This window comes from Heterodontus francisci, chromosome 24, assembly GCF_036365525.1.
Source record: "Heterodontus francisci isolate sHetFra1 chromosome 24, sHetFra1.hap1, whole genome shotgun sequence".
In the NCBI taxonomy this organism is placed as follows: domain Eukaryota; kingdom Metazoa; phylum Chordata; class Chondrichthyes; order Heterodontiformes; family Heterodontidae; genus Heterodontus; species Heterodontus francisci.
In genome coordinates, this window is record NC_090394.1 from 17,315,988 (window position 1) to 17,339,115 (window position 23,128).

At 42.8% G+C, this 23,128-nt stretch overlaps 1 protein-coding gene across 3 annotated transcripts in view; it reads left to right on the forward strand.

Moving 5' to 3' along the window:
* Positions 1-23,128, forward strand: part of LOC137383224 (uncharacterized) — a 472,338-nt gene that overhangs the window by 325,264 nt on the left and 123,946 nt on the right. For all 3 annotated transcript variants that reach the window (XM_068055726.1, XM_068055727.1, XM_068055728.1), the window contains exons 48-57: positions 938-1,054; positions 3,944-4,154; positions 5,833-5,999; positions 6,972-7,084; positions 8,665-8,743; positions 9,941-10,078; positions 13,774-13,936; positions 14,110-14,231; positions 16,331-16,471; positions 17,875-17,988. In XM_068055726.1, coding sequence (XP_067911827.1) covers positions 938-1,054; positions 3,944-4,154; positions 5,833-5,999; positions 6,972-7,084; positions 8,665-8,743; positions 9,941-10,078; positions 13,774-13,936; positions 14,110-14,231; positions 16,331-16,471; positions 17,875-17,988 — 1,365 coding nt within the window. The remainder of the gene's footprint in view (positions 1-937; positions 1,055-3,943; positions 4,155-5,832; positions 6,000-6,971; positions 7,085-8,664; positions 8,744-9,940; positions 10,079-13,773; positions 13,937-14,109; positions 14,232-16,330; positions 16,472-17,874; positions 17,989-23,128) is intronic.

Sequence of the window (23,128 nt, forward strand, 5' to 3'; positions counted from 1 at the left end):
ACTGTGGGCGTACCTACCCCACATGGACTGCAGGGGTTCAAGAAGGCAGCTCACCACCACCTTCTCAAGGGCAATTAGGGATGGGCAATAAATGCTGGCCCTGGCCAGTGACGCCTACATCCCATGAATGAATAATAAAAAAAAGAAGGAATTTGAGGGCATCATTGAAGGAATGGTGGAAGCTAAAGGTTTTTAGCAGGTTACTGAGGATGGGTAAGAATGAAGCAAGGCAAAGGAGTTTCGTGAAAGAGACTTCGAATGTAAGACAAGACGATTGAAGGGTCTACCGCCAATGGTAGGTTGGAGAGAGCAGAGAACACACTGTGGTAGACCGTTAGAGCCTGTGAGCAGGGGTGAAGAGCTGAAGAAGGTTGGAGACGGGAATAAGGCTGCAGAGGCATTTATAGGCACCAACTTGGATTTTGAAGTTGATAAGTGAGTGAAGGTCAGCGAGGTTTAGAGCGATAGGTGAGTGGGGTTTTGTGCGGGACAGGTTAAAAAAGGTCGGTACAAATCATGCGATGATCTTCCACCTTCAAATTCCTATGTCAGTCGCCATGTGATTTGTTTCATAACGTGTGTGTTATGATTGACATTTTGTTTCTGATACAATTGTTGTTAACAGGAAAATGACATTAATGTATCAGAAGACAACATTGCAGTATCGCACACTGATGGGAACATAGGAACAGTAGGTGGCCATTTACCCCCTCAAAACCTGTTCCGCCATTCTGTGGGTTCAAGGCTGATCTGCGACCTCACTGTATATACTAGTAGCGTTTACTTGTAACTTGTCGCTCAAACCACAAAGCATAAATTACCAGTCAAATTGTACAAAGAACGATACATATGCCCTATGTGTTAATGTAATGCGCAGTGTATATCACCAGGAAAAGCTTTGATAAATCCACTTTAATTGTCATTACATTTTAATTAGATAGTTGAAGACTTGACTTTCGTTCACAAAGCACATCATATTTCATTGAACTACAAGCTTACTCATAATATAGAGATACTCAAGACCCTATTCATAGATGACCACATTGATATACAGGTAAGGAAGTGTGACCTTTCAACAAAATATATTTGTACATTTTTAGTCATTTAATTGTTAAAAAGTACACATTGAAATGTGATTCTTATAAATATGTTTTGTATAATTTAGACAAGTTGCTGTACTTTGCAGGATCTTAACCTTTTATACAAATGACTGTTAGCACCAAGGGGAAGGGGAAGGGAAATTGGGTGGGTTTTACATTTTTTTGCCTCTGATTTTGGGCTTAGAGTCTCGTCGAGTCTGAAGGAAGGAAAACATAATAAGATTGGTAAGCTATGAGTGAATTAAATTTCGGCAATTTCAGCCTAGATTCTAGTGAGACCAACTTGCCTTTAATTAAACAATACTTAAAAGAATAGTTTAAGTTTAACCCCCTGTGCCCATTCAAGAATGGGCATGTGGGGATTTAAAATATCCATAGCATAATACTCACCAGAGTCACACTGCACATGTGTCCCCTGGTATTTTACCTGGTGCAATTCGAGTAGTACATGCGATCCTCAACCCTGAGCAGGTGAGGGAGGGTCTTATTGAGATTCAAAAGATGGGCTCAGTTTATGTCAATCAGATATGGCTATTGGCAGCTTAAAGCTTCAACGTGGTTTTCTATCATGTCCTAATTGTTTGCTAATTTACTGCTCATGTAATTTTTGGTTGTGAACTAATGTAAAATAAAATAAAAATTCAAATAAAGCCGAACGTGAGCGAAAAAAGTTTCAGGCACAACTTTCTAAATTTATAGTCATTAAAATAAAAAAATGTTTCAAACAAAATGCCTGTAATTCCTGATGGAACAATAATGACAATATGTGGACCGCAATGCATCAAGCAGTTCCTTACATGGCACTTGTTTTAAATATAAAAGCATATTTCAGCAAGGTTTGTAATATTTCAAGCTGTTATATGAAACTGTATTTAATTTTCTCATGCCATTTTTAGTTTAATAGTAAATTGCTACTGGTGTTATTTTGAATAGGTTAATTACAATTTTAAAATGACACAGACAGAAATTTAATGATATTGCATTAACTGGCATGCTAATTACATCCTAATATGCCTTAGTGAATGTTTTGGCCAGTTGGTGGGTTCACTGTTACAATGTCTATCAGGTTAACCTTAAACTGAAAGAATTAAAAACACTTAACAATGCTTAGTAGCGTAGAGGAGAGAAATTGCTCCAGTTACTTTGTGTGGTAACAGTGTAAAATACATTCAAAGAGAGCATGCTTATGATATTGCTTCACATAGTACCTAGAACAATTATGCCCTCTCCCAGAAGTCCATCTGAAAACTACTTCAGGAAGAATTGCAATCGCTAAGGACTTGCAACACATCCGGGCGGTAGACATTTTACTCAAATCACTTGATTTCAGATAGATCTTGGGGGATAAGGACAGAAAATCCACTGATGAGCAGTTATGTGGCACCTCAATGATTGCTGCTCCACTGTGACTTTCCACTGAAGGTGACAGTAATTATTCAGTACAACCATTGCATTTTGGCAGACATATTCAAAATGAGTAATAAGGATGGGATCATCATATAAGATATTTCCAATCATTACCACCATAGCAATACTCGATGCAAGGGATGCCAGTGAGTTAATAATGCCCTGCATTGCTATGGCAGGCAGAAGGGTACTGAAACTTTCAATTCCTCTTAAGGGACTGCAGTCAATCTCGGGACAACCAACAGGTTTCCTTCCCTTAGGCAGAATCCCAACAGAGGCAGGAATCCCACAGAACCCACCAAAATGGCGACATGTAAGATGGGTTTAGCACTGAGACAAACAGCCAGAGAGAAGTCCCACTGTGCTGCAGAAACACTGGAATTCTGCCAAAACAGAAAATTCCAACTCTGCCCTCAACTGCTGGAATGTGGTCTGTTGGGGTCAGCACCAGTGGTTTTTATCTGAAGCCCTTTCTGTATTAAACTGAAAAAATCCTTTGAATCTAAGCAATTCCAAACAGTAGTGGGTTATATACACTGTCTAAGGTGCAGTCATGACCCAATGGGTATCTATTTCACGTCTGAGTCAGAAGGTTGTGGTTTCAAGACCCACTCCAAAGACTTGAGCACATAATCTAAGGCTGACACTTCAGTGCAGTACTGAGGGAGTACTGCCGAGGCCCATGGGAAGTGAAAACTGGCCCTCTTGCACAAAGACTGCTTTCCTTAGAGCAGCCTATTGCTTTGTGATCAGCTGCCTTAAAGAAAATGGCCTTCACCAATCCTGTGGCCCCGACTTCAACCACTTTGATATACTGTGGCCCTGCTGGTGTATGGTATGTTATGAGCACTGCAAGGGGAATTCCAGCAGGTGGCATCATCCCACTCGGCCCAGATCCAATCGTGATGCTGAGCTGCAAGGATCAGGTTCCAGAACCTCCAGCCTCACCACTTCAGGAAGTCTCAGTGCATCTGGAATGTGGTGGAGACCTGGTACAACTGCCTCCTGCACTGATTCCTGCCTTCATCTGCCCCAATGCCCCCTACTGCCAAGGAAATTTGGTTCTCCAAAGCTGAAAAATCTTCTCGCCAACCAGCTAGGAATTCTTTGGAAGCTATTTCCCAGTACTGCATCTAATTTACCCAGTACAACATAGGTTGGGATTTGAACTTGGGACCTTCTTGTGTTCGACCTTGCACTTTGCTGGATTACCACTTCATCCTTTCTTCAGTATCTGAATTGTGAGAGGGAGGGAAAATTTGAGGGCAAGTCAATTGGTGTCAAAGTTATATACCTCTTCAGTTTAGTTTAACAACATCAAAAGTAGGGGATGGTGATAGGGCACCTGCCCACCCTCTTGGTTGAGAATGATATTTGTCACTAAGAGAAAAATATGGAGACAAAGGAGGCAATAAATAAATAATCTTTCACTTCAGGTAAATGCTAGCATCCAAGGTCTGACTCCTAATCTCGATGGATCTGTTCGAATCATTGTGGATGGTGAGAAGTCCATTGCATATGCATTCAACACTTATTTAAATGATGACCATTTAAAGTTAATCATCAGGAACAATCACAACAGTGAAAGCTTAGCGACCGCTGGTTATCCAAAGGAGATTGTGCTTGTGTTAACTGCACAAAGAACTGGTAAGGCTTAAATTTGTGCCAAATTAGTAGCATTGCCCTAATTTTTTTTTTAATCAGATTTTCTTTTAAATTGAAATGAAGAACTCATTGGAAACCTTTTTAATATCTGTACCAGTTTAGAATATGGTTGGAATCTCATTGAAAACAGCAGGTTTTCAGTCAATGTCAGTAAGATCACTGCCCAGAGGCAATGGCTACAGTCGTTGACTGTTCATGTTTTAGTTCAGGAAATGTGAGAACATTATCTTTTGATGAAGTTGTTCACTAGATCTTTCAATTCTCTTTATTATTGTCATTGGAATCCATTCATATTTGCCACTGATGCCATGCCCTATACCATTGCCAACACTGGGGTAAATGCTGGTACAATGAGACTGTTAGCCATGAGCCTCTCAGTTCTGGGACATGTGTTCAAGTCTAGTCCAGACCAGTTGGAGGAAGTCTCCTCTATTCATCTGCTGTTAGACTTTTTATGGAATTAAGTTGGATATCTCAATCCAGTTTCTATCAGACATGGTCCCCTGGCCCAAAATGACTAATTGTGATTCTCATTGAAGAGGCCAAAGAATGACTGGTATGGGAATGTTTCATTGATACAGTAGCATGTGCTCTTCTGAGTTTGAGGTTCTGATGAATTGCTGGGACACAAGGAAGAATTTCAAACCCCAAAACAGGTGAGATATAGAATCACAGGGCTGCATTTTGTGCAACCGGCAGGGCTCCCGGCACCGAGCCAAAAAGGTGGGGGGAGCCCCGCCTCGGCCTTTTTGAGTTCCCCTGGCATACTCCTCCATTGTTATGGAAGTGACGTTTCTGCGCCGGGATCTCTGTCCCTTTAAAAATGGGGATCCCGCTTCCAAGAGCTGCCAGCCAATCACAGGGCCAGCAGCTCAGCAGTATCGGCAGCGCCACTGAGAGCGTTGGCCACTGCGGGTACAGCGCTGGAACCCCAGACCTGAGGTAAGTGAGGTGGGGTCAGCGGGGCCAGTCCAGGAGGCCTCAGCGAGGTGAGGTGAGAGGGTGGGCCTGAAGTCCAGGGGGAGGGTGTCCATGGAGGTGGAGGTTTTGCCAGGGGGGGGTCCCCTGTGTACCACAGATTGCAGGGCGCCCTCCCCAGCAGCAGGGGGGGAAGAGGCCCTTAAGCGGCCGTTACTCGGCCACTTAAGAGCCTCAATTGACCTCTGGGCAGGAAGGCCGTTGTCGGCCTATCCTTCCCCTGGCAAATTCGCTTGGCAGCAGGCCTTCCACCTCCCATCGTGATTCTATGGGCCCCCCGGCCTCCGACCCCATCTCAGCCTGTAGAATAATTTATGGCATAAAAGGAGGCCATTCGGCCCATCAAGTCCAGACCATGGCACAATCTTCTCAAAGCACCATAACCCTGATTTAAACTGTATTCATGGTCATGCTAGCTCCATGTGCTACTCAGTGTTACTATAAGCCCAGAAATTGCCATTACTGATACTGGCAAACAAATATTTAGATCCAATTGTAAGGCATTCCTTTCTGCTATTATAACACAGGTGTCAACCGATTTATTTTACATGGGTTAACTGCTCTGCTAAAATAACAGATTTTCATATGAATGATTATTGCCAATAACAATTTTGAGGCTATAGCTTGAAAAGTCCACAGTTTTGCAGTACATATTGCTTTGTGCCACCCTTTTCATTCTCAGGTACCAAAATGAGTTCAGTGTTGGACATTCAGTATGATGCCAAGAATATGAAGTTAAGTTTGGATGCCTCCAAACAGTTTGCATTGGGCACCATCATTGAAATTAATGTTGAATTTAAGCATACGATCCCCTTCATCAAGCAGCTTGGAGTGCCCTTCAGTATCAAGGTAATTGAAGGGAAATGTTTCACTGTAAATTCTTACATGTTAATAATCATCTCTGGAGAATAATTTAAAAATTTGTTTGTAATACGGTTTTAAAATTCCAATATTAAAGAAGCACTGTCCCTGAAAATCTGTGGGGTTAAGTTTCAGTGGTTATGCCAGGATCGTGCCTTCTGATGCCCTCCAGCACTGGAAATTGTGAGGTCAGTGGAAGGGCACCTCACTTGCATGGGACAGGTGGATACGAGCAATATTTTAAACATCCGCCTGCCCATGACAGCTGTAAACACTAGCAGCTGTCTGTCCATGTGTGGAGGTGGGGTGATTTCCCAGGCCACAACCCCCAACCCTCGATACGGTCCTATCGACCCCCTGAGGAAGGACATCCAGCTGAACAATTTTGTTTTTAATTACCTCTTTGAAGAGTTCTTGATGACAGAAGTTACAAGACAATGAGAAAGCTCGCGGAAACAGCACCGATACCCTGAAATTCCGCAGGTGTTCTGCTAGTTAGCTATGACAAGAGACCAGCAGAAGCCCTGAGCGATTTCAGGGATACTGTCTGATACAAGAGATAACGAATGATTTCCAGGTTATGCTTCAACGTACTGGCAAATTAACTTGTTTTACATTTTACAGTTTTTTTCAAACAAAATAGTGGCTTCTAATAAAGACATGAGAAGGAATTGGAGAGGCAGGATAAGGCTGCTAAAAGCAATTAGAGAGCAGATGTGGTACTCTGCGTAATGGAATACGGTGGGCAATGGGTATTATTTGCACAGTTCTGTAAAGTGACAAATATTTAATGGTCCAATTGTAGTAATTACATTTGGTAAAAATAATTTGGTTCCCTCAGTTTGAATGAGCTTAACCCTATCACTGATAAAGTGGATGTTGGTCAACAAATATTTTAGAAACTGCTCAACATTCCACACCTAACACTGTACCGGTATTGCTGTGCTGTCATTTACTCAGGCTGATTGCTATGGTATGCTCAAAGACACTGACATCGATGTATCATTGAAGCTAAATTATGATCCGCTTGCCAATCTGATACTGCATGTGGAGGGGAGGAATCAATATCACAGGTAAGAAGAACAATTTCAGCAGTAATCTAATGGAGACCAAGGAATCATAGATAAATAAAGCAAACCTTTGTGCTGTAATTATTCCATGTTATTTAAGTTTGAACACCTCCATTTTACAAATGTCCAATGATCGAAAATGCACCTTCTTTGAATCTCCAAAGGCCATTCAGCACATTAGGGTTACTCACATTCTGAGCTTTTACTGTAATCACCAAATATCGAATACAATTAGAACCATTTTTTTTCAAAAGGGAATTGGATAAGCACCTGAAGGGAAAAAAATTGCAGGGCATTGTGGGATTGGAACTAGCTCAATTGTTATTTGCAAAGAGCCAGCATGGACTCAATGGGCCAAATGGCCTCCTCTATGCTGTAGCCATTCTTTGATTCTATTTTGTTCTATTACAAATTTTGCTACAATATTACTGAGGATGAAATCATTTTCTGTTTGACACTTTGGCTGTAATCTTTTGTTTGCGGGGGTCCTGTTCACCAGCTGAAAAGACGGTGGTGAGCCCGCCTCCACCGGACCTGGGGAGCCAGACCAGTATTATACGCTCCCCAGGCCCTTAATTAGTCTTAGGCAGGATTTCCATCTCCTTGAGGCAGGAAGTCCCGCCTAATAGAGCAATCAGTGGGCCGACAGCTCTTCATCCCAGCAGCGCCACCAGGAGCCACTGCTGGACTACACCCAGCCATCGGAAGGAAGATGAAGGACGGCCCCCCGAATGAAGGTAAGTTTTTAGGACCTCGCCAGGGACAATCACTCAGGCCCTGGCGAGGCAAGGGGGTTCGGTTACAGGGGCAGGGGGAGTGTTGTGCGTTGGGGGCAGTTGGGACTTCGGGGGTGGCCCTCCATGGGGCCCGATCAGGAGGGCCCCCCCACTGCCCGCAAGAGCCCTCAGCCGCCGGCCCGCCAGCCAAGGGTAAAATACCTGTGGCAGCAGGCAGAGGCCCATAAGTGCCAATTAATTGGCCACTTAAGGGCCTTGTTTGACCTGGGGTGGGCAGGCCACTTCTCGCTGTTGCCGCCCCGCATAGATTTGAAACAGGGGTGGGAGGGGGTTGGGAGAGGACATTCCCACTCAATTTTATGCCCCCCACCCCCGTCACCAGCCTGCTTGTTTGGAGGGTGTAAAATTTCGGCCTTTGTTGTTCTGGGGATGTGGGTGACACCAGCGAATCCCTATTGCTCACCCCTCATTGCCCTGAAGATATTAAGCAGCAACCACTTAATGGGATGGCAGGTTCCCTTCCCTGTAGGAAGTTAGTGAACCACTTGGGTTTTTCAAAAACCCAGTCGCTTTCATGGTAATTTTCTGGTGCTAGCCCACAAATGATCAGATTTCTTAAATTCAGTTGCATGGTGGGATGGTGAACTCATGACCTCTAGATTATTAATCAAAACTATACCCACTATGCTACCATTCCCTGATTTTCTGCTAGTATTATTGCATTGAGATTGATATGAGATTTTTCTTCAATTCAGTTTTCCTGTTTCCTTCACTGTCCTTATTAATTTTTACAATGTTCTACTTTAGTTAACTCATTGTTTGGTTGCTTTTTTGTTCTGTTTACAGTAAAGAGCTGCAGCTGACAGTATTGCAGAATATCCCTGCACTCAGTTATCTTCCTGGAGCAATAAAAATAGCGCCAAAGGTAAATATCTACTGTTTTGAAGTTACTGAAATAAAACAGTGTAAAACTCTTTAACAAACCAATTTCACCTTGGGTTGAAAGCAATGGAGGGGAATTTTCAATTTGGGCACCGGCAGATAGCAGGGGATTGGACGCCAGGTGCTTATTATACACCCTGCCTGAATTTCCTTTTCGTTGACTTCAGTGGAATGGAAAGTCAGGTGGACGGCTGCATGATGGGTAGTCGATCCCCAACTGCTGGCTCTCCGCCCAAGCTGAAAACAAGCCCCCCAATATATCTGATTTTTCATGTCGAGAAGTCTGAGTTTTTTTTTGTTACTTGTTCGTTGCCATTACCAAATTCACCAAATCAAAGTGCTTTTCTTGGGCTTGAGCAAGCCATAAACCAGGCAGCACTATTTGTTATTTACAGCAGCTGATAGTAAGTCTTGGACTGCAAGACAAAATATTGGACCACACCTAAAACGGAATACATTTTTAAATTTATCTTGCACAATGGTAGTGCTATTTGACCCAATCGGACTCTGTTCATACACTGACAATCATAAGAACTCTACAGTTTCTTGAACATTTCTACTAGAATCATAGTCTACCCCTTCTGCAAACATTGTATGAGTTATCTTTTATTTCCTGGCAAGTTCTACTCTCATTCTTTGAAATTTCCCTTGAGGAGTTTTATGGCATCGAGAATAGGACCCCATCCAGTTCACTTCCTTCCATGTGCACACAGTATTTCCAGTGTAAGAGGAGACTTATCTATCCTGGGTCACTGTCAGCAACACAAGTTCAGGAAGAGATATTTGCCAGAGGACCGAGGAAAGGACATATATATTACTGTGCTTTTGGCATATTGCCAAAAATTTCTGGCAGGATACTGTAAACTTGTACTGATAATCATTTTCTACATTCAGTTGGCAAAAGCACAAATGCTGCTAATTAAAACAATAACTATAATCTGTGGGGTTTTGTTATTGAAGAAGCTACAAGCACAACTTTATGTGCCTGAACTATGTATTTAGAGTTTTTGGGGCACGTGTTTCCATCTGCTGTATACAGATATATGTTGTGTATTAAAGTAGTCTGTGTGCTTTATTATTCAGCATTTTAACATTCAACTTTAATAATAAAGCAATACAAACAAAATAAACATAACTTAATTGAATTCCTATATTACATGCTAACAAATTTTCTATGTAGGTTAATTACACTGCAAATATGATAAAAGGAATGCTGAACATCATATTGGATAAGAATAAACTGAAAGCTTTCACCATTTTAACTGTTGGAGATTCTGGTTATAGTGAAGTGCTAGAGATGACTCACACATTTACACAGGTTTGTCCCATCATATAATTTAACATGCTATGTTTCTGTTCTTGTAACAGTGCAGTATGATACCTGATATTTTGTTATTTAATTAGAATGAAATCGATTCTATTCCTGTGATTAGTAGATGTATCGTTTATCCTATTTCTTGTATTTTTACTAAGAACATACCAATCTCTTTGCCTGATTTTCCAAGCTGACTTTCTATCCAGTAAACTTTGTATGATAGTGTAAATTGGATGATAGTGAGTCGGCAGCCAGTTTTACATCTCACCCAGTTTTTATTTCCACTGAAGAGATGTAAAATGGGATGCCGACTCACTGGGCAAAATCTTCCCAACGTAGAAAATAGTCGAAGGACAGGGCCCCGAGCCGTTGATGTCTGATGTCTGCACAGTGTCGCCACCTTACAGGAGGCTGCTAATTAACAGACCACCTCCACATTCGCCATCCAATTAAGGACGGCAGGAGGGACTGTGACGTGTGGGACCAATGAAAGGGCGGCGAGAGGTGGGCGCAGCTGAGGGAGGTAGGTAAGCACAGGGGTGCCTCAAAATGGAAAAGCTCTCAGATGGCTGCAGAACATATTTAAAAAAGGAAGCCCAGAGTGTTAGGACCATCAGTGTAGAGGGGGGAGCCCCTCCAAACGAATGATTGTGGCCGCAGCTGCAGCCATTTCAGCCTCGCGTCATTGGGGATTTGAGAGAGGCTGTGATGGCCCTCTGACCTGCCACTGGGAGACCGTCACCAAGTTATTGTTGGGCTCCAGACTCAGCAGGGGGCTGTCGGCGTGGGATAATGCCCCTTGATTGGGGCCTTAATTGGATCAATTGCATGCCCATCTCCGTGCAGCAGGCTGCTGATTCCCATGGTAGCCCACCAAGGGAAACTCACCCAGAGGTGGGATAGCGTTGCAGAACTGTCCCAACACGGTTTGCGATACTTTCCTGCACCCCGCCCACCTCCAAATCCACCTCCAAGGGGCCGACCAGGATTCTATCCACTCTCTGCCATCTTACACTATCGCGCAAAGTCAGGATCTACCCCCAGCCCTGCTAATAAAGTGCTACCTTAGAGATGACACCCTCTATACACCATAATCCCCACATTCCATCAGAAATTTTTTTTTTTATTCATTCATGGGATGTGGGCGACGCTGGCCAGGCCAGCATTTATTGCCCATCCCTAATTGCCCTTGAGAAGGTGGTAGTGAGCTGCCTTCTTGAACCGCTGCAGTCCATTTGGGGTAGGTATTGTGATTATATGTATATTATATATAATATTATATATTATATACAGAACCTTAGTTAGGCCACACTTAGAATATTGCGTGCAACTCTGGCCGCCACACTACCAGAAGGACGTGGAGGCTTTGGAGAGGGTACAGAGGAGGTTTACCAGGATGTTGCCTGGTCTGGAGGGCAGTAGCTATGAGGAGAGGTTGGAAAAACTCGGATTGTTTTCACTGGAACGACGGAGGTGGAGGGGCGACATGATAGAGGTTTACAAAGTTATGAGCGGCATGGACAGAGTGGATAGTCAGAAGCCTTTTCCCAGGGTGGAAGAGTCAGTTACTAGGGGACATAGGTTTAAGGTGCGAAGGGCAAAGTTTAGAGGGGATGTGCGAGGCAAGTTTTTTACACAGAGGGTGGTGAGTGCCTGGAACTTGCTGCCAGGGGAGGTGGTGGAAGCAGATACGATAGCGACGTTTAAGAGACATCTTGACAAATACATGAATAGGAAGGGAATAGAGGGATATGGGCCCCAGAAGTGCAGAAGGTGTTAGTTACGGCAGGCATCAAGATCGGCGCAGGCTTGGAGGGCCGAATGGCCTGTTCCTGTGCTGTACTGTTCTTTGTTCTTTGTACACCCATAGTGCTGTTAGGAAGAGAGTTCCAGGATTTTGACCCAGCGACAGTGAAGGAACGGCGATATAGTTCCAAGTCAGGATGGTGTGTGACTTGGAGGGGAACTTGCAGGTGGTGGTGTTCCCATGTATTTGCTGCCCTTGTCCTTCTAGTTGGTAGAGGCTGCGGGTTTGGAAGGTGCTGTCTGAGGAGCCTTGACTTCAATGACGCACGTGCAGCCTCAGAAGGTATACATTTAGGATGCTTAAGTAAGCTGTGCCTATCAGGGGTGGCGGTGGCAGGGGAAAGAAGAGAGACATATATGATGCCTCAAAATTACAATAGTGTACTGCATGAGTGCAGAATTGCCATGGACAGTTGGCTCAGGATTGGAATAACTGAGAAGCAGTTACAAAGCCTGGATCATCACTAGGAATATGATGCATAACATCAGCAGCAGCACAGCAGCCACCACAGCCAGTAAGACAGATGCATGAGGGTGAACATATACACAACCAACTATGTATGGAATGACTTCTCTGCATCAGTACAGCCTTTTTCTTCGCATGAACCTAGTTGCAGTTGTCCATCATGTCCTGTGCTGTGACTTCACAGCAGCGTTCAGGCCTCCGCTGGTGCTGTCTTTAAATCATGTAATTTGTTCCCTTCTTAACTTAGTGTTCACCATCTAGGTGATGTGCTTTGATGTATGTCTCCTTTCTTTACATTGTTGAGTTTTATCTCAGGCACCAAACGATTTGTTTGCAGTGCTTCATTTCAACACTTACTGCATGGTCGCTGAATCGGAATTTTCTTTGGCCCTGATTGTAACATTGGGCCAGTTTTCAGCAGGTGAGTAGGGGTGTGGGCTGGAAGCTCACCCGCTGTTCTAGAAATGAAGCCTGATGTCTCATTTAAATCCCGCCAGCTGCCTTCTACCCGTTTCAGCTGGGAGACTACCTGGCTAGTGTGAGATCAGCTGCCGGGGCCCTTCTTTGGTGGTCTTGCAATTGAGAAGGCAAGTCCACGCACAGGAGGCCTAAGCTTTACTGCTCTTCATGGCCCCAAAGGATAGTGAAAAAAAGGCAAAACAAAATTTCCTTTCTCGGCCGCTTCTGACCCTGATTTTCCCTGGTGGGAAACTCACTGTGGTTTCCTGCTCAGGCCACCAAGTTAAAATTGTAGTCGGATCCAGATGGCACAGCATGACCCAACGTGTATGTGTAAAAAAGGACTCCACCAGCTTTGGTTATGTGTCTTTACAGCCTGCTCAGTTGAGTAGGTTAAAATCAGGAACTATCTTAAATAGCCTGGGTGAAATTAATTGCCCACCTCTGGGTAGGGTTACAATCATTCCTGTTGTTCTTCAGCCATTCTGCACAGCAATTCCTCACTACACAGCCGGGTTATTAGAGTTGGGAGATTTAAATTGGTTAAGTGGCTTTGTGAGAGATGTTTAAAGATGTAGTGGATTGGCTGATAATTATTTGTTACCACTAACAACAATTTTTCATAGGAGTGGAATGCTTTAAAACCATACCCTCTTGCCTTTTTGCTAGCAGTTCTCCTATTGGCAAAAATGTAGCCTTCTCTCACATTTTCATGGAAATATGAATGTTGGGTCTTTAAGGACTTCTGTCCTTGCCAGTAAACCCAGATCTGCTGGGAGCAGGTTTACGACTAACTATGTCACTAACAGCTGGTCTGTGTTACTCATCCTTTGCCTCTTAATTTAAGCCAAGATTTTTGTTCTTTAATAACTGCACTGCTCTTTATAATGGTCTCCTAGCATTTCTTTCCAGTAATGGTAGTTCCATGATTACTTTTTACTTAGCTGTATTTGTTTCATCTTTACAGTTGAAAACAATTCCTAAAAAATTGGTCTGTAACACAGTTTATCAGAAGACTGGCCGGACATACGTGCTCAGTCACAATGCCGCATGGGAAGACAAAGAAATTAATTTTTCAGGAAACTACAGTGGACCTTTCCCAAAGATATTCGGACGCCATGAAACTCATGGTAAAATCTAATTTGGGAGAGTCAGTAAAATATGAAATTGTACATTTTAATCTTCCAACCTGGACTACCTCATCATTAGATCAGCAGATATATTGCAATTTTTTTTATTTAGCAAAATAATTTATATCCTGCATTTCTAACAAGATTAAAGAGACTTTCTTATTCTTTTCTAGTGGACTTTCTCCATCCGTTTACCATCCCATTACCTCATCAATCACAGGTCAGGATGAGTCTTTCTCATTCTCTCCTCAGTCACCAGGATGACATTGTAATTAACTGGGACAACATGGATCAGGTTAGTTTGTTAAACATGGATGCCTTATTGTGACTGATAAGATGGAAACAGTGACCTGTGTTTACTAGGAATAGCATTTAAATTTATTCAGGCTTTAGATATGGCTAAAATTCAGTCGTTTATTTCTATCCATTCATGGGATATGAGTGTCACAGGCCAGGCCAGCATTTATTGCCCATCCCTAATTGCCCTTGATAAGGTGGTGTTGAGCTACCTTCTTGAACTGCTGCAGTCCATGTGGGGTAGGTACAACCACAGTGCCGTTCGAGAGGGATTTTCCAGGATTTTGACTCGGTGACAGTGAAGGAACAGCGATATATTTCCAAGTCAGGATGGTGTGTGGTTGGAGGAGAACTTGCAAGTGGTTGTATTCCCATGCATCTGCTGACCTTGGGCTTCTAGGTGGTAGAGGTTGCTGGTTTGGAAGGTGTTGCCGAAGGAGGCTTGGTGAGTTGCTGCAGTGCATCTTGTAGATGGTGCATACTGCTGCCACTGAGCACCGGTGGTGGAGGGAGTGAATGTTTAAGATGGTGGATGTGGTGCTGAACAAGCAGATTTGACCTGAGTGTTATGGGAGCTGCACTCATCCAGGCAAGTGGGGAGTATTCCATTACATTCCTGACGTGAGTCTTGAAGATGGTGAAAAGGCTTTGGGGAGTCAGGAAGTGAGTTACTCGCTGCAAAATTCCCAGCCTCTGACCTTTCTTGGGCTGGGTTCCACCATTTTAGTTTTTGAAAGTTAAGTGTTACAAAAATGTTCTCCGAGTCTAGTGACCTTCTGCAAAAGATATGTCTTTTCCTTCCCTTCTGTTTCTTTTCCTCTCTACATTCCTCTTTCACTTTTAATCCCTCCCATTCTTCACGCTGTCCACTTTTTTTTGCTTGTTTCCTTTCTTCATCTGTCTCTCTCCTGTTTGTCTCTGCACTGCTGCATTCCCTTATTTGCTGAAGTGTTTACGCAGCTGTACAAGGAGAATGCATGGGTGGAGATGGAATAGGGCAATTGAATAATGAAGCCATAGAGTGGGACACTGAAGGCACATAGGACAGTCACTGGAACTTTGGAAGAATTTGAAATTTGGCTGTGATAGTAGAATGCTCAAAGAATTAGACCAAACCCAGTCATGGCTCTGCTGAGGGCGAGGAGCTTGTGTGATTGATATGAACTTCATCTAATCAGGAGGAACTACTGAAGCAGTGTTGTGGCAACACCATCATTCAGATTAAAAATTCAAGGTCATCCTTGGCCTATCCTGCCCTAGCTTCATCCTGCTTTGACAGGCCTCACACTCCAAAGTTTGAGAACTAATGTTCTAAACCAGATTCTCAGCTTTAAATACTTGAAATTGAAGTTAGTGTTGCTTCTATCTGACTGTTTGTGTTTAGAAATTTTCACTTGGTTCTAAAATTCAAAGGGTTGGGGGGGGCGGTTAATTTGGTCTTGGGCAATAATGCAAACCAGTGAATTGTGAGCTTTTTTTACACTGATCTTGATTTTTTTCCATTGATTTCATCATGGAATCATAGAATGGTTACAGCACAGAAGGAGGCCATTCGACCCACCATGTCCGTGTCGGTTCTCTACAAGAGCAACTCCCGTTCCCCCACTTTTTCCCCGTAGCCCTGCAAATTTTCTGTCTTCGGATGTTTATTCAATCCTCGAAAGAAAGTCACGATTGAATTTGCCTCCACCACATTCTCAGGCAGTGCAGTCCAGATCCTAACTACTTGCTGCTTAAAATAAAAATCAGGCATTGTGTAAAACAATTCTCTGAACTGCTGGACATGACCAAGTACACTGCCAAACTGTCAACATTTATCCATCTCAATGGCTTTGGCAAAAAGTCAACATGGCCCCACTGAAATTTGGAAGCCACTTCTCCCTGGTATTTACCATGCATTTTATGGCACATTCGGCTTCTCTATTTAATCTCATTCAAGAAGTAACTAAGAGTGTATGAGAGTAATTATGATTTTGGGCAGGAATGCAAACCGGGTGAGAGCAATGGAAATGGAATTGTGCTTTGATATTGGAAAAGTGTTTTTTAGTGCAGCCTTTTAATGGTCAGTTATATAAAAAATATTTTTCCTCGGAACAGGTGATTCTTTTAGCCTCTCTGAATTTGGCTAATGATCGTCTGGAAAGTAGAGCCAACCTTCAGCACCCATTCAAACTCGCCTTGGAAAAGTTTGAACTCAAGTGTCTTTCTGAAAGAAAAGAACAGAAATACAATCAAAAGGTTTGAGTAGTGAACCAGAGAGGGAAGGGAGTTATCAATGTTATTTTTGTAATGTATACCCCATCATCCTTTCTTGCCCTTTACTATCTAATGGGAAGGCTGCTCCAGTCCACTGACATCTGTACTAATGGCAACAGCATGGTTCCATGCTCAATGCACCAAATGATGGTCTGAGGCAGGACTCTCGCCAGCTCGTTTTCTGGCCCCTCCCAAATAGGCCAGTTGATATTTTTACTTGAATGATAGTGAAAATGTCATGTGAACATTTGTCTGATTGGAAGTGTCCCAGAAGGCACATTGCCAGGAACAAGCTAAGTTTTTCAAGCCAGCCTTTAAAATCTGGTGATCCTTATTTGTATTACTGTATTGCAGATTTTTTTTACAGCATATAATTACAAAGTATCATGTCAGAGTGGCTGAAAGAAAATAAGCATTGGGACACAGCCTGACTCAGCACAGAATCCCATTGCACAGTGAACAGGAATAAAAAAGTGTGTGGTGTATTTTATGTGTAATCGTAAAGTGAAATAGTCATCTCAATATTATTACATCCCTCACAATATTGAATGTTTAGAATCAAATACTTAACTTCAAAAGGAGTTATTTATTTCAGTCACTGAAAGATCGATAACGCATTTGCAGTGTCAGTATTACATATTATTGGTTAATCCCATTTGAGAATTGTTTCCACATCAAGTCACTCCTCTATTAAAAAGTGACCTGTGTATCTTTTCTATCTTGTGAATTTTAAAGATGGCAAGATGAGGGTGTTTTGTACTGTAAAATCTGCTTGATGCATGCCCTTGAAAAACAGTAGACTGGTCAGGATGGTAAATGTGTGGCTTTCCTCATTCATTTTGAGCTGCTGATTTTTCTAATGTGACACTGCACAAGTAATAAGGAGAAAGTATAACAAGCTGTTAAAGTACAGCCGTATACATATTACATCTACTCCCTCAGTCCAAAATTTGTTTCTCCATCAAGATTCTGTCACTATCAGGGTCACAGACATTCTGTCTGCTATTGGTGCACCTGCCATTCCAGTTTGAAAACTCTTTTGCTCTGTACTCCCCATTGTTCTTTCCTGGCCAGCAAACCCCTTTGTGTCTAAAGGGAAGGCTGTTCAAGTTTAAATATTATTATAAAACAGCCATGGGGTTTAAACTTTTAGTTCAACATTCAGAGTATAACAGATTTGGAGGTGGATGTTTATTATAGTCAGCACCATGTATCCGGTCCCGCATTATCACCCAGGTCTGAATCAAACTGATTAAAGTTAAACCCAGGCTACTGTAATATAGATCTAAAGAGTGATTTGGAACTTCAGCTGTGTTTCATTTAATTTGAAATCTCATATACAATGGAGCAATATAAAGTCTGACTAACATTTGTTTAATCTGTAGGCCCATGTTGCCTGGAATGGAGGCCAACCTGTTGATCTTAAATTTACATTGGAATACAAATTGGAAAGCAACTTAACAGCTTGGGAAACATGCTTGGACTTTTCCTCAGGCCAGGTATTCCATATCCACAATTTCACCAATACCCTGTACAGTAGTTAAAAAAACTAGGAAGTACTTGCAAAAATGTGTCGCACTGTAACAGATAATCATCTATATTTCTATTGCGTGTTAAGTTTTTTTTTTAGAAGAAATTACGTATTTTTGATGAAGATAAGCCATTACCAATAGAAATGTCAGATTAGATTGCAAACATGGGTGCTGATCACCTGAGAACTACTGTTAAATGCACAACTACATCCAGACTCAGAAATATCTTGTTCTGGATCACAGTTGTTGCTGTGAAGTCAAGTGAATCATAGAGAACATCAAAGGATAAGTATGATAATAAATATACATTCACCTGTGGAAAGATGTCCCCATTGCACTGATTCACCAACTCATCCTTGTTTACAAATCCACCCCTCCCCACCCATAGCCCCACCCTGTGTCTGGAACCCCTTCCAGACCTAAGTCTCCGTTTGTGCACTCTACTATTCTGGCTTTAGTCTATTGTACACCCTCCTGGCTTCTGTTACACATTTGGAGGAAAGTTTTCACCCTTCATGGCCCTGCACTTTGCATCTCTCCACCTCACTCTATCTCTATGTCCAAAAATCTCATCAAAATCTGTATCTTCAGCCTTGCCTTTGTTCATCTATTCAATGCTCCAAAATGTGAAGCATTTTGGAGGATTTTACCATAGTAAAGGTACCAGATAAATGCAACCTGATACTGTCAACAGTACATTGAGAGGCGTGTACTTAAGGATTTTTTGGAAGAACATTGAAATCTATTTCAGTTTTAGGGGAAAAAAGCTAATGTATCTAGGAGATGCAGGAGTGTATGCACATAGATCTTTAAAGGTAGAATGACAAATAAGGTTCCAGGCAAGTTATATCAAACTCACTTTGTCTGGTGGGAATGATCCTGCCACTTTGTGCAGGTCACATTCAGCAAAGATTATTGAAATTGCAATATTGTAGATAAAAATAAACCATAATGATACTAACCTGCATTTCAATTTTATTTCCTACATTGCAGCAGTGATTACACTCAATGATACTTCACTGCCTGTAAAGTGTTCTGGGATGAAATAAGGTCTTGAAAGATACTATATATAAAATACAAGTTCTGGACTGTTATGACCAGGTGACAAAGGTGTCTAGGGGTCTTTTACTGTCTTTACCTAGTCTTATTGTAACAGGGTTTTAATTTTTTAAACACATTGTGTTTGGGCTCCGCCTTTGGTGAATCCTTGTTCACAGCTTTTCAATTATAAGGCAAAGAAATGAGCACAAACAGGCTTTCTTAGGGTTAAAGAGGAAAAGTGAAATTTATTGAAACTTAAACTCTAATACGGTTAATGCCTACGGATATACGCCGCACCCCACACTAGCATGCATACACGATAGGCATATGCAAATAGAGACAGAAAAGAGAAGAAAAATAAAATGGAGAGGTTTGAGGCAATATTGGAAGAGTTTCTTGTTTACTGTGCTTCAAGCTCACTGTAATCCTTTTGTAAGTAGTCTTTTCGTTGGGGCCCAGTATTCCTCTTAAGCCTTGTTCACTGTAGGAGACTTTTCTCTCTTGGGGTTCATGTGTCTTCAGTGGTTTCCAAAGCTAGTGAGAGTGAGATGAGAGCAGACAGTAGACAGGTGTTCTCAGTCCAGGAGAAAACAGCCTTCTGATTTCAAATTCCTTGTTGGAAGGTCAACAAACCAACAGCCAAGCTAGTCACATGAATAAACTGGTCTGATAACTTCTTCTGTGTATTGGGGAAGCAAGGACTGGGTCCCTTGTTCCAACACTGTCTTTTACTATGCAAATGTCTTTCCAGTCAGGGGCTTGCAATTTTAAGTTTTAATGTTAATGTTGCGAAATAATGTGTGCAGGTGGGCCTGCATGACACCTCCACATCCAGGGGAATGAAAAATTATTTGAAGAAAAAGCGATGCATTTCATTACAGTGTTTGAGAGAAATATAAAGAACAGAAAGAAAAACCATGCATTTCTCTCATTCATTTCCATTCATTCGCCAATCTTATGGTCTTTTCTGGGTGCCAGGGATGCTTTAATTTTCCCTTTTTTTTTGCTCAGGAGTGTTAGTAGTGGGTGGGTCTATCCTGAACTCTCTCAGTCATGCATAGACTTTTGACTTCAGGGAATGGGCGGTTCCCTTTTCCTCTGGCTGCTGGGGAGGATTCTTTATTAATCTCTCCTTTGTTCTCTGGGACATTCCTACCTGCAGGTGTTTGTGCAGACTTGACTGCACTCTCCTGTGACACTTTGACTAGGTGAGGCATCACCCTCATGGTTTCTGTGCCCACTAGAGGTCTCTTTTTGTCTCTGCAGGTTCTTGTAAATGCTGTTAGAAACTCTGGTAGGGTGCTTCTAGAGTCTGTATTTACAGAGGAGGATATGGGGTGTAACTTTTCACATTTTTCAGGGTTGGTTGACGGAACAGTCTTCCTTTAACCTGCCCTCTTGGTCACTTTTTCTCTTTCTCTTTCTAAACTTTTGCCAGTCGGGTGCCGTCTGTCCCCTTTTGTTCTCGGCGGGAATCCCTTACAGTTCACCAGCCCTTTGCTGGAGGGTCCTCCTATCACCAGTACAGGACTTAGGGATGCAGCTTTCACTGTAAGTTGGAGTTTCCCCTCAACCTGGCACATGTGGCAACTCCTGCAGTACTCCACCACATCTTTGTGGAGTTTTGGCCAGTCAAACTGCTGTCTTATGTGGGCTTTGGTCTTTCATATACCAGCATGTACAGCCACTGTAGTCTTATGGGCCCTTCCCGGTACCTCTGTGGCACCACTAACTAGTGAATCACTGTCCACTCCTTGCCTTCAGAGTTGTGAGGAGAACTCCATTTCCTTATCAGTACCTCATTCTTTAAATAGTAGCAATCAGGGACTCCCTGTCCTTCACTTTCAGACTGGGCAGCCTGTGCTAACTCTCGCAATACTGGGTCGACTCGCTGAGCCTCAGCTAGGGAAAATTTATTTAATTCATTTCCTGGGTCTCCTAACTCTGCAAAGAAAGGCTCAGACAGGCAGACCTCATGGTCATTTGCCTGCAAAGCCAATGCAGTCTCCTCTGGGGGAGTTGGTTTGTCATGGCCTGTCCCACTACACATTCAGGGACACTGCAGGGTACCGACTCCTGCCACTGTCCTGTCTCTCTGACCTCCTGCGGTCTTTCTTTCAATACTGGGGGGGGCGGGGGGGGTCGGTGGCAGCTGCCATCTTCACCCCTCCCAGATCATTACTTAAGAGCAGGTCACCCCATCCACAGGCAAACTAGGGACAATCCCTACAGTCACCGGTCCTGAAACTAGGTCGCACTCCAGGTGCACCTGGTGTACAGTTACAGGCATACACTGCCCTTCAATACCATTCACCACCATTCTGGTGTTCACTGCACTCTCTGAGGGAAAGGTCAGGCCTTTTCCCAGTAAAAGGGATCTGGTGGTCCCTGTGTCCCTGAGAATTGCTGAGGGCTTGCTTGCCCCACTCGAGGGATATGGGGTTAATTTCCCTTCAAACAAAAAACCCTGATAATATTCAGGAATCCTATTAACTTTTCCTGCACTGGCCGTAGTAAGTTTCCTGGGTTGCACTGTTAATGCAGTTAAAGCCACAGCTTGATGTGTGTTTTCCATCAGGATCCCGACTTCACTGAACGGGTGTGCCCTGATTAACCCTACTCGTTTTCCCTTTAGTTTTCAGCAGTCAGCATTTAAATGCCCTGCCTTATCACAATGGAAGCACACAGGTCTCTGGGTCTCACTCTTGCTCACAGCACCATCCTTTTTTGGCTGGAGGAGGCCCCCTGTGTCTCCTGCTTTCCTTTCTCTTCCAGGACTGCCTGGACATATATCATGTTCCCACACTTTATCCTTTCCAGATTTTGGGGGTGATTAGGAAAGGTTCTCCCTGGGAAACTGACTTATAAATTAAAGCAAACTCATCGGCCAGAATGGCCACTTGCTGGGCTCCCGGAATCCGCTGCTCCTCTACATGGATCTTTATTGAGAATGGGAGAGAGCTTTTAAATTCCTCTGACAGGATCAGTTCTCTGGGGATCTCATAGCTGAGCTGTATTTTTAAAGCCCTCAGCCACTGGTCAAAAGCCAGCTGCTTACTTCTTTCAAACTCCAGATAAGTTTGATTGGCTTGCTTTTTGAGGGTTCTAAACTTTTGGCGATAGGCTTCGGGTACTAATTCATATGCCCCGAGGATAGCATTTTTAGTCAGTTCATAATTTGATAAACTCTTATCTGGCAGCAAGGAATAAACCTCATGGGCTTTTCCGGTTAGTTTGCTTTGCATTAAAAGAAACCAGGTCTCAGCTGGCCATTTTAACTGCCTTGCCAGTTTCTCGAAAGACATGAAAAATTCTTCCACATCCTCATTGAATTATGGAATTAATTGAGTGAGTTTTAGCAATCTTGTACCCAGCCCTGAATTCTGCTCCTGCATTTTGGCCATGCTTTCACTGGGGTTATTTTGTCGCCCCCTAGTTAACTCAAGCCACTTCAACTCTCTTTCTTTGCATTCTTTACAGAATATTTTTTCTCTCTCTCTCCTCTCTCTCTCGATCCTTCGCCAGTCTCTCTTTCTCCCTCTCCTGCCTCTCTCTTTTTCTCTTTCCTCTAATTCAAGTTTCCTCTGTTCTAATTGTATCTTTGCTAACAATACCCTGTCAGATTCTGCTTCTAACACTGCTTCTGCTTCTTCAGATTCAAGGGAAAATGGTTGGCCACTAGCCTTAAAAGTTCAGACTTCCTAGCCTTGCCACGTACAGTGATCCCACACTGCTCAGCCATTTTCCTCAATTCCTTCATAGACAGTGCTTTTAACTTATCACAAATTACTTCACCCTGGCTTGGAGAGCTACTCTCTTCAGTTGCAGACATGTTAGTATTCAATCACACACAAGCACAAGAAAACCTGTATTAATCTTGCTCTTTTTTTTTGATTGGGAACAATTTGACTTCCCACTTCCAATTTCTCTCATTCGTCTGAGGGTAAAATTCTGGATGCTAGTACCCAAATTTCTGTTATGACCGGGTGGTCTTAATGTAACAGAGTTTAAATTTTTTAAACATACTGTGTTTTGAGCTCCGCCTTTGGTGAATCCTTGTTCACAA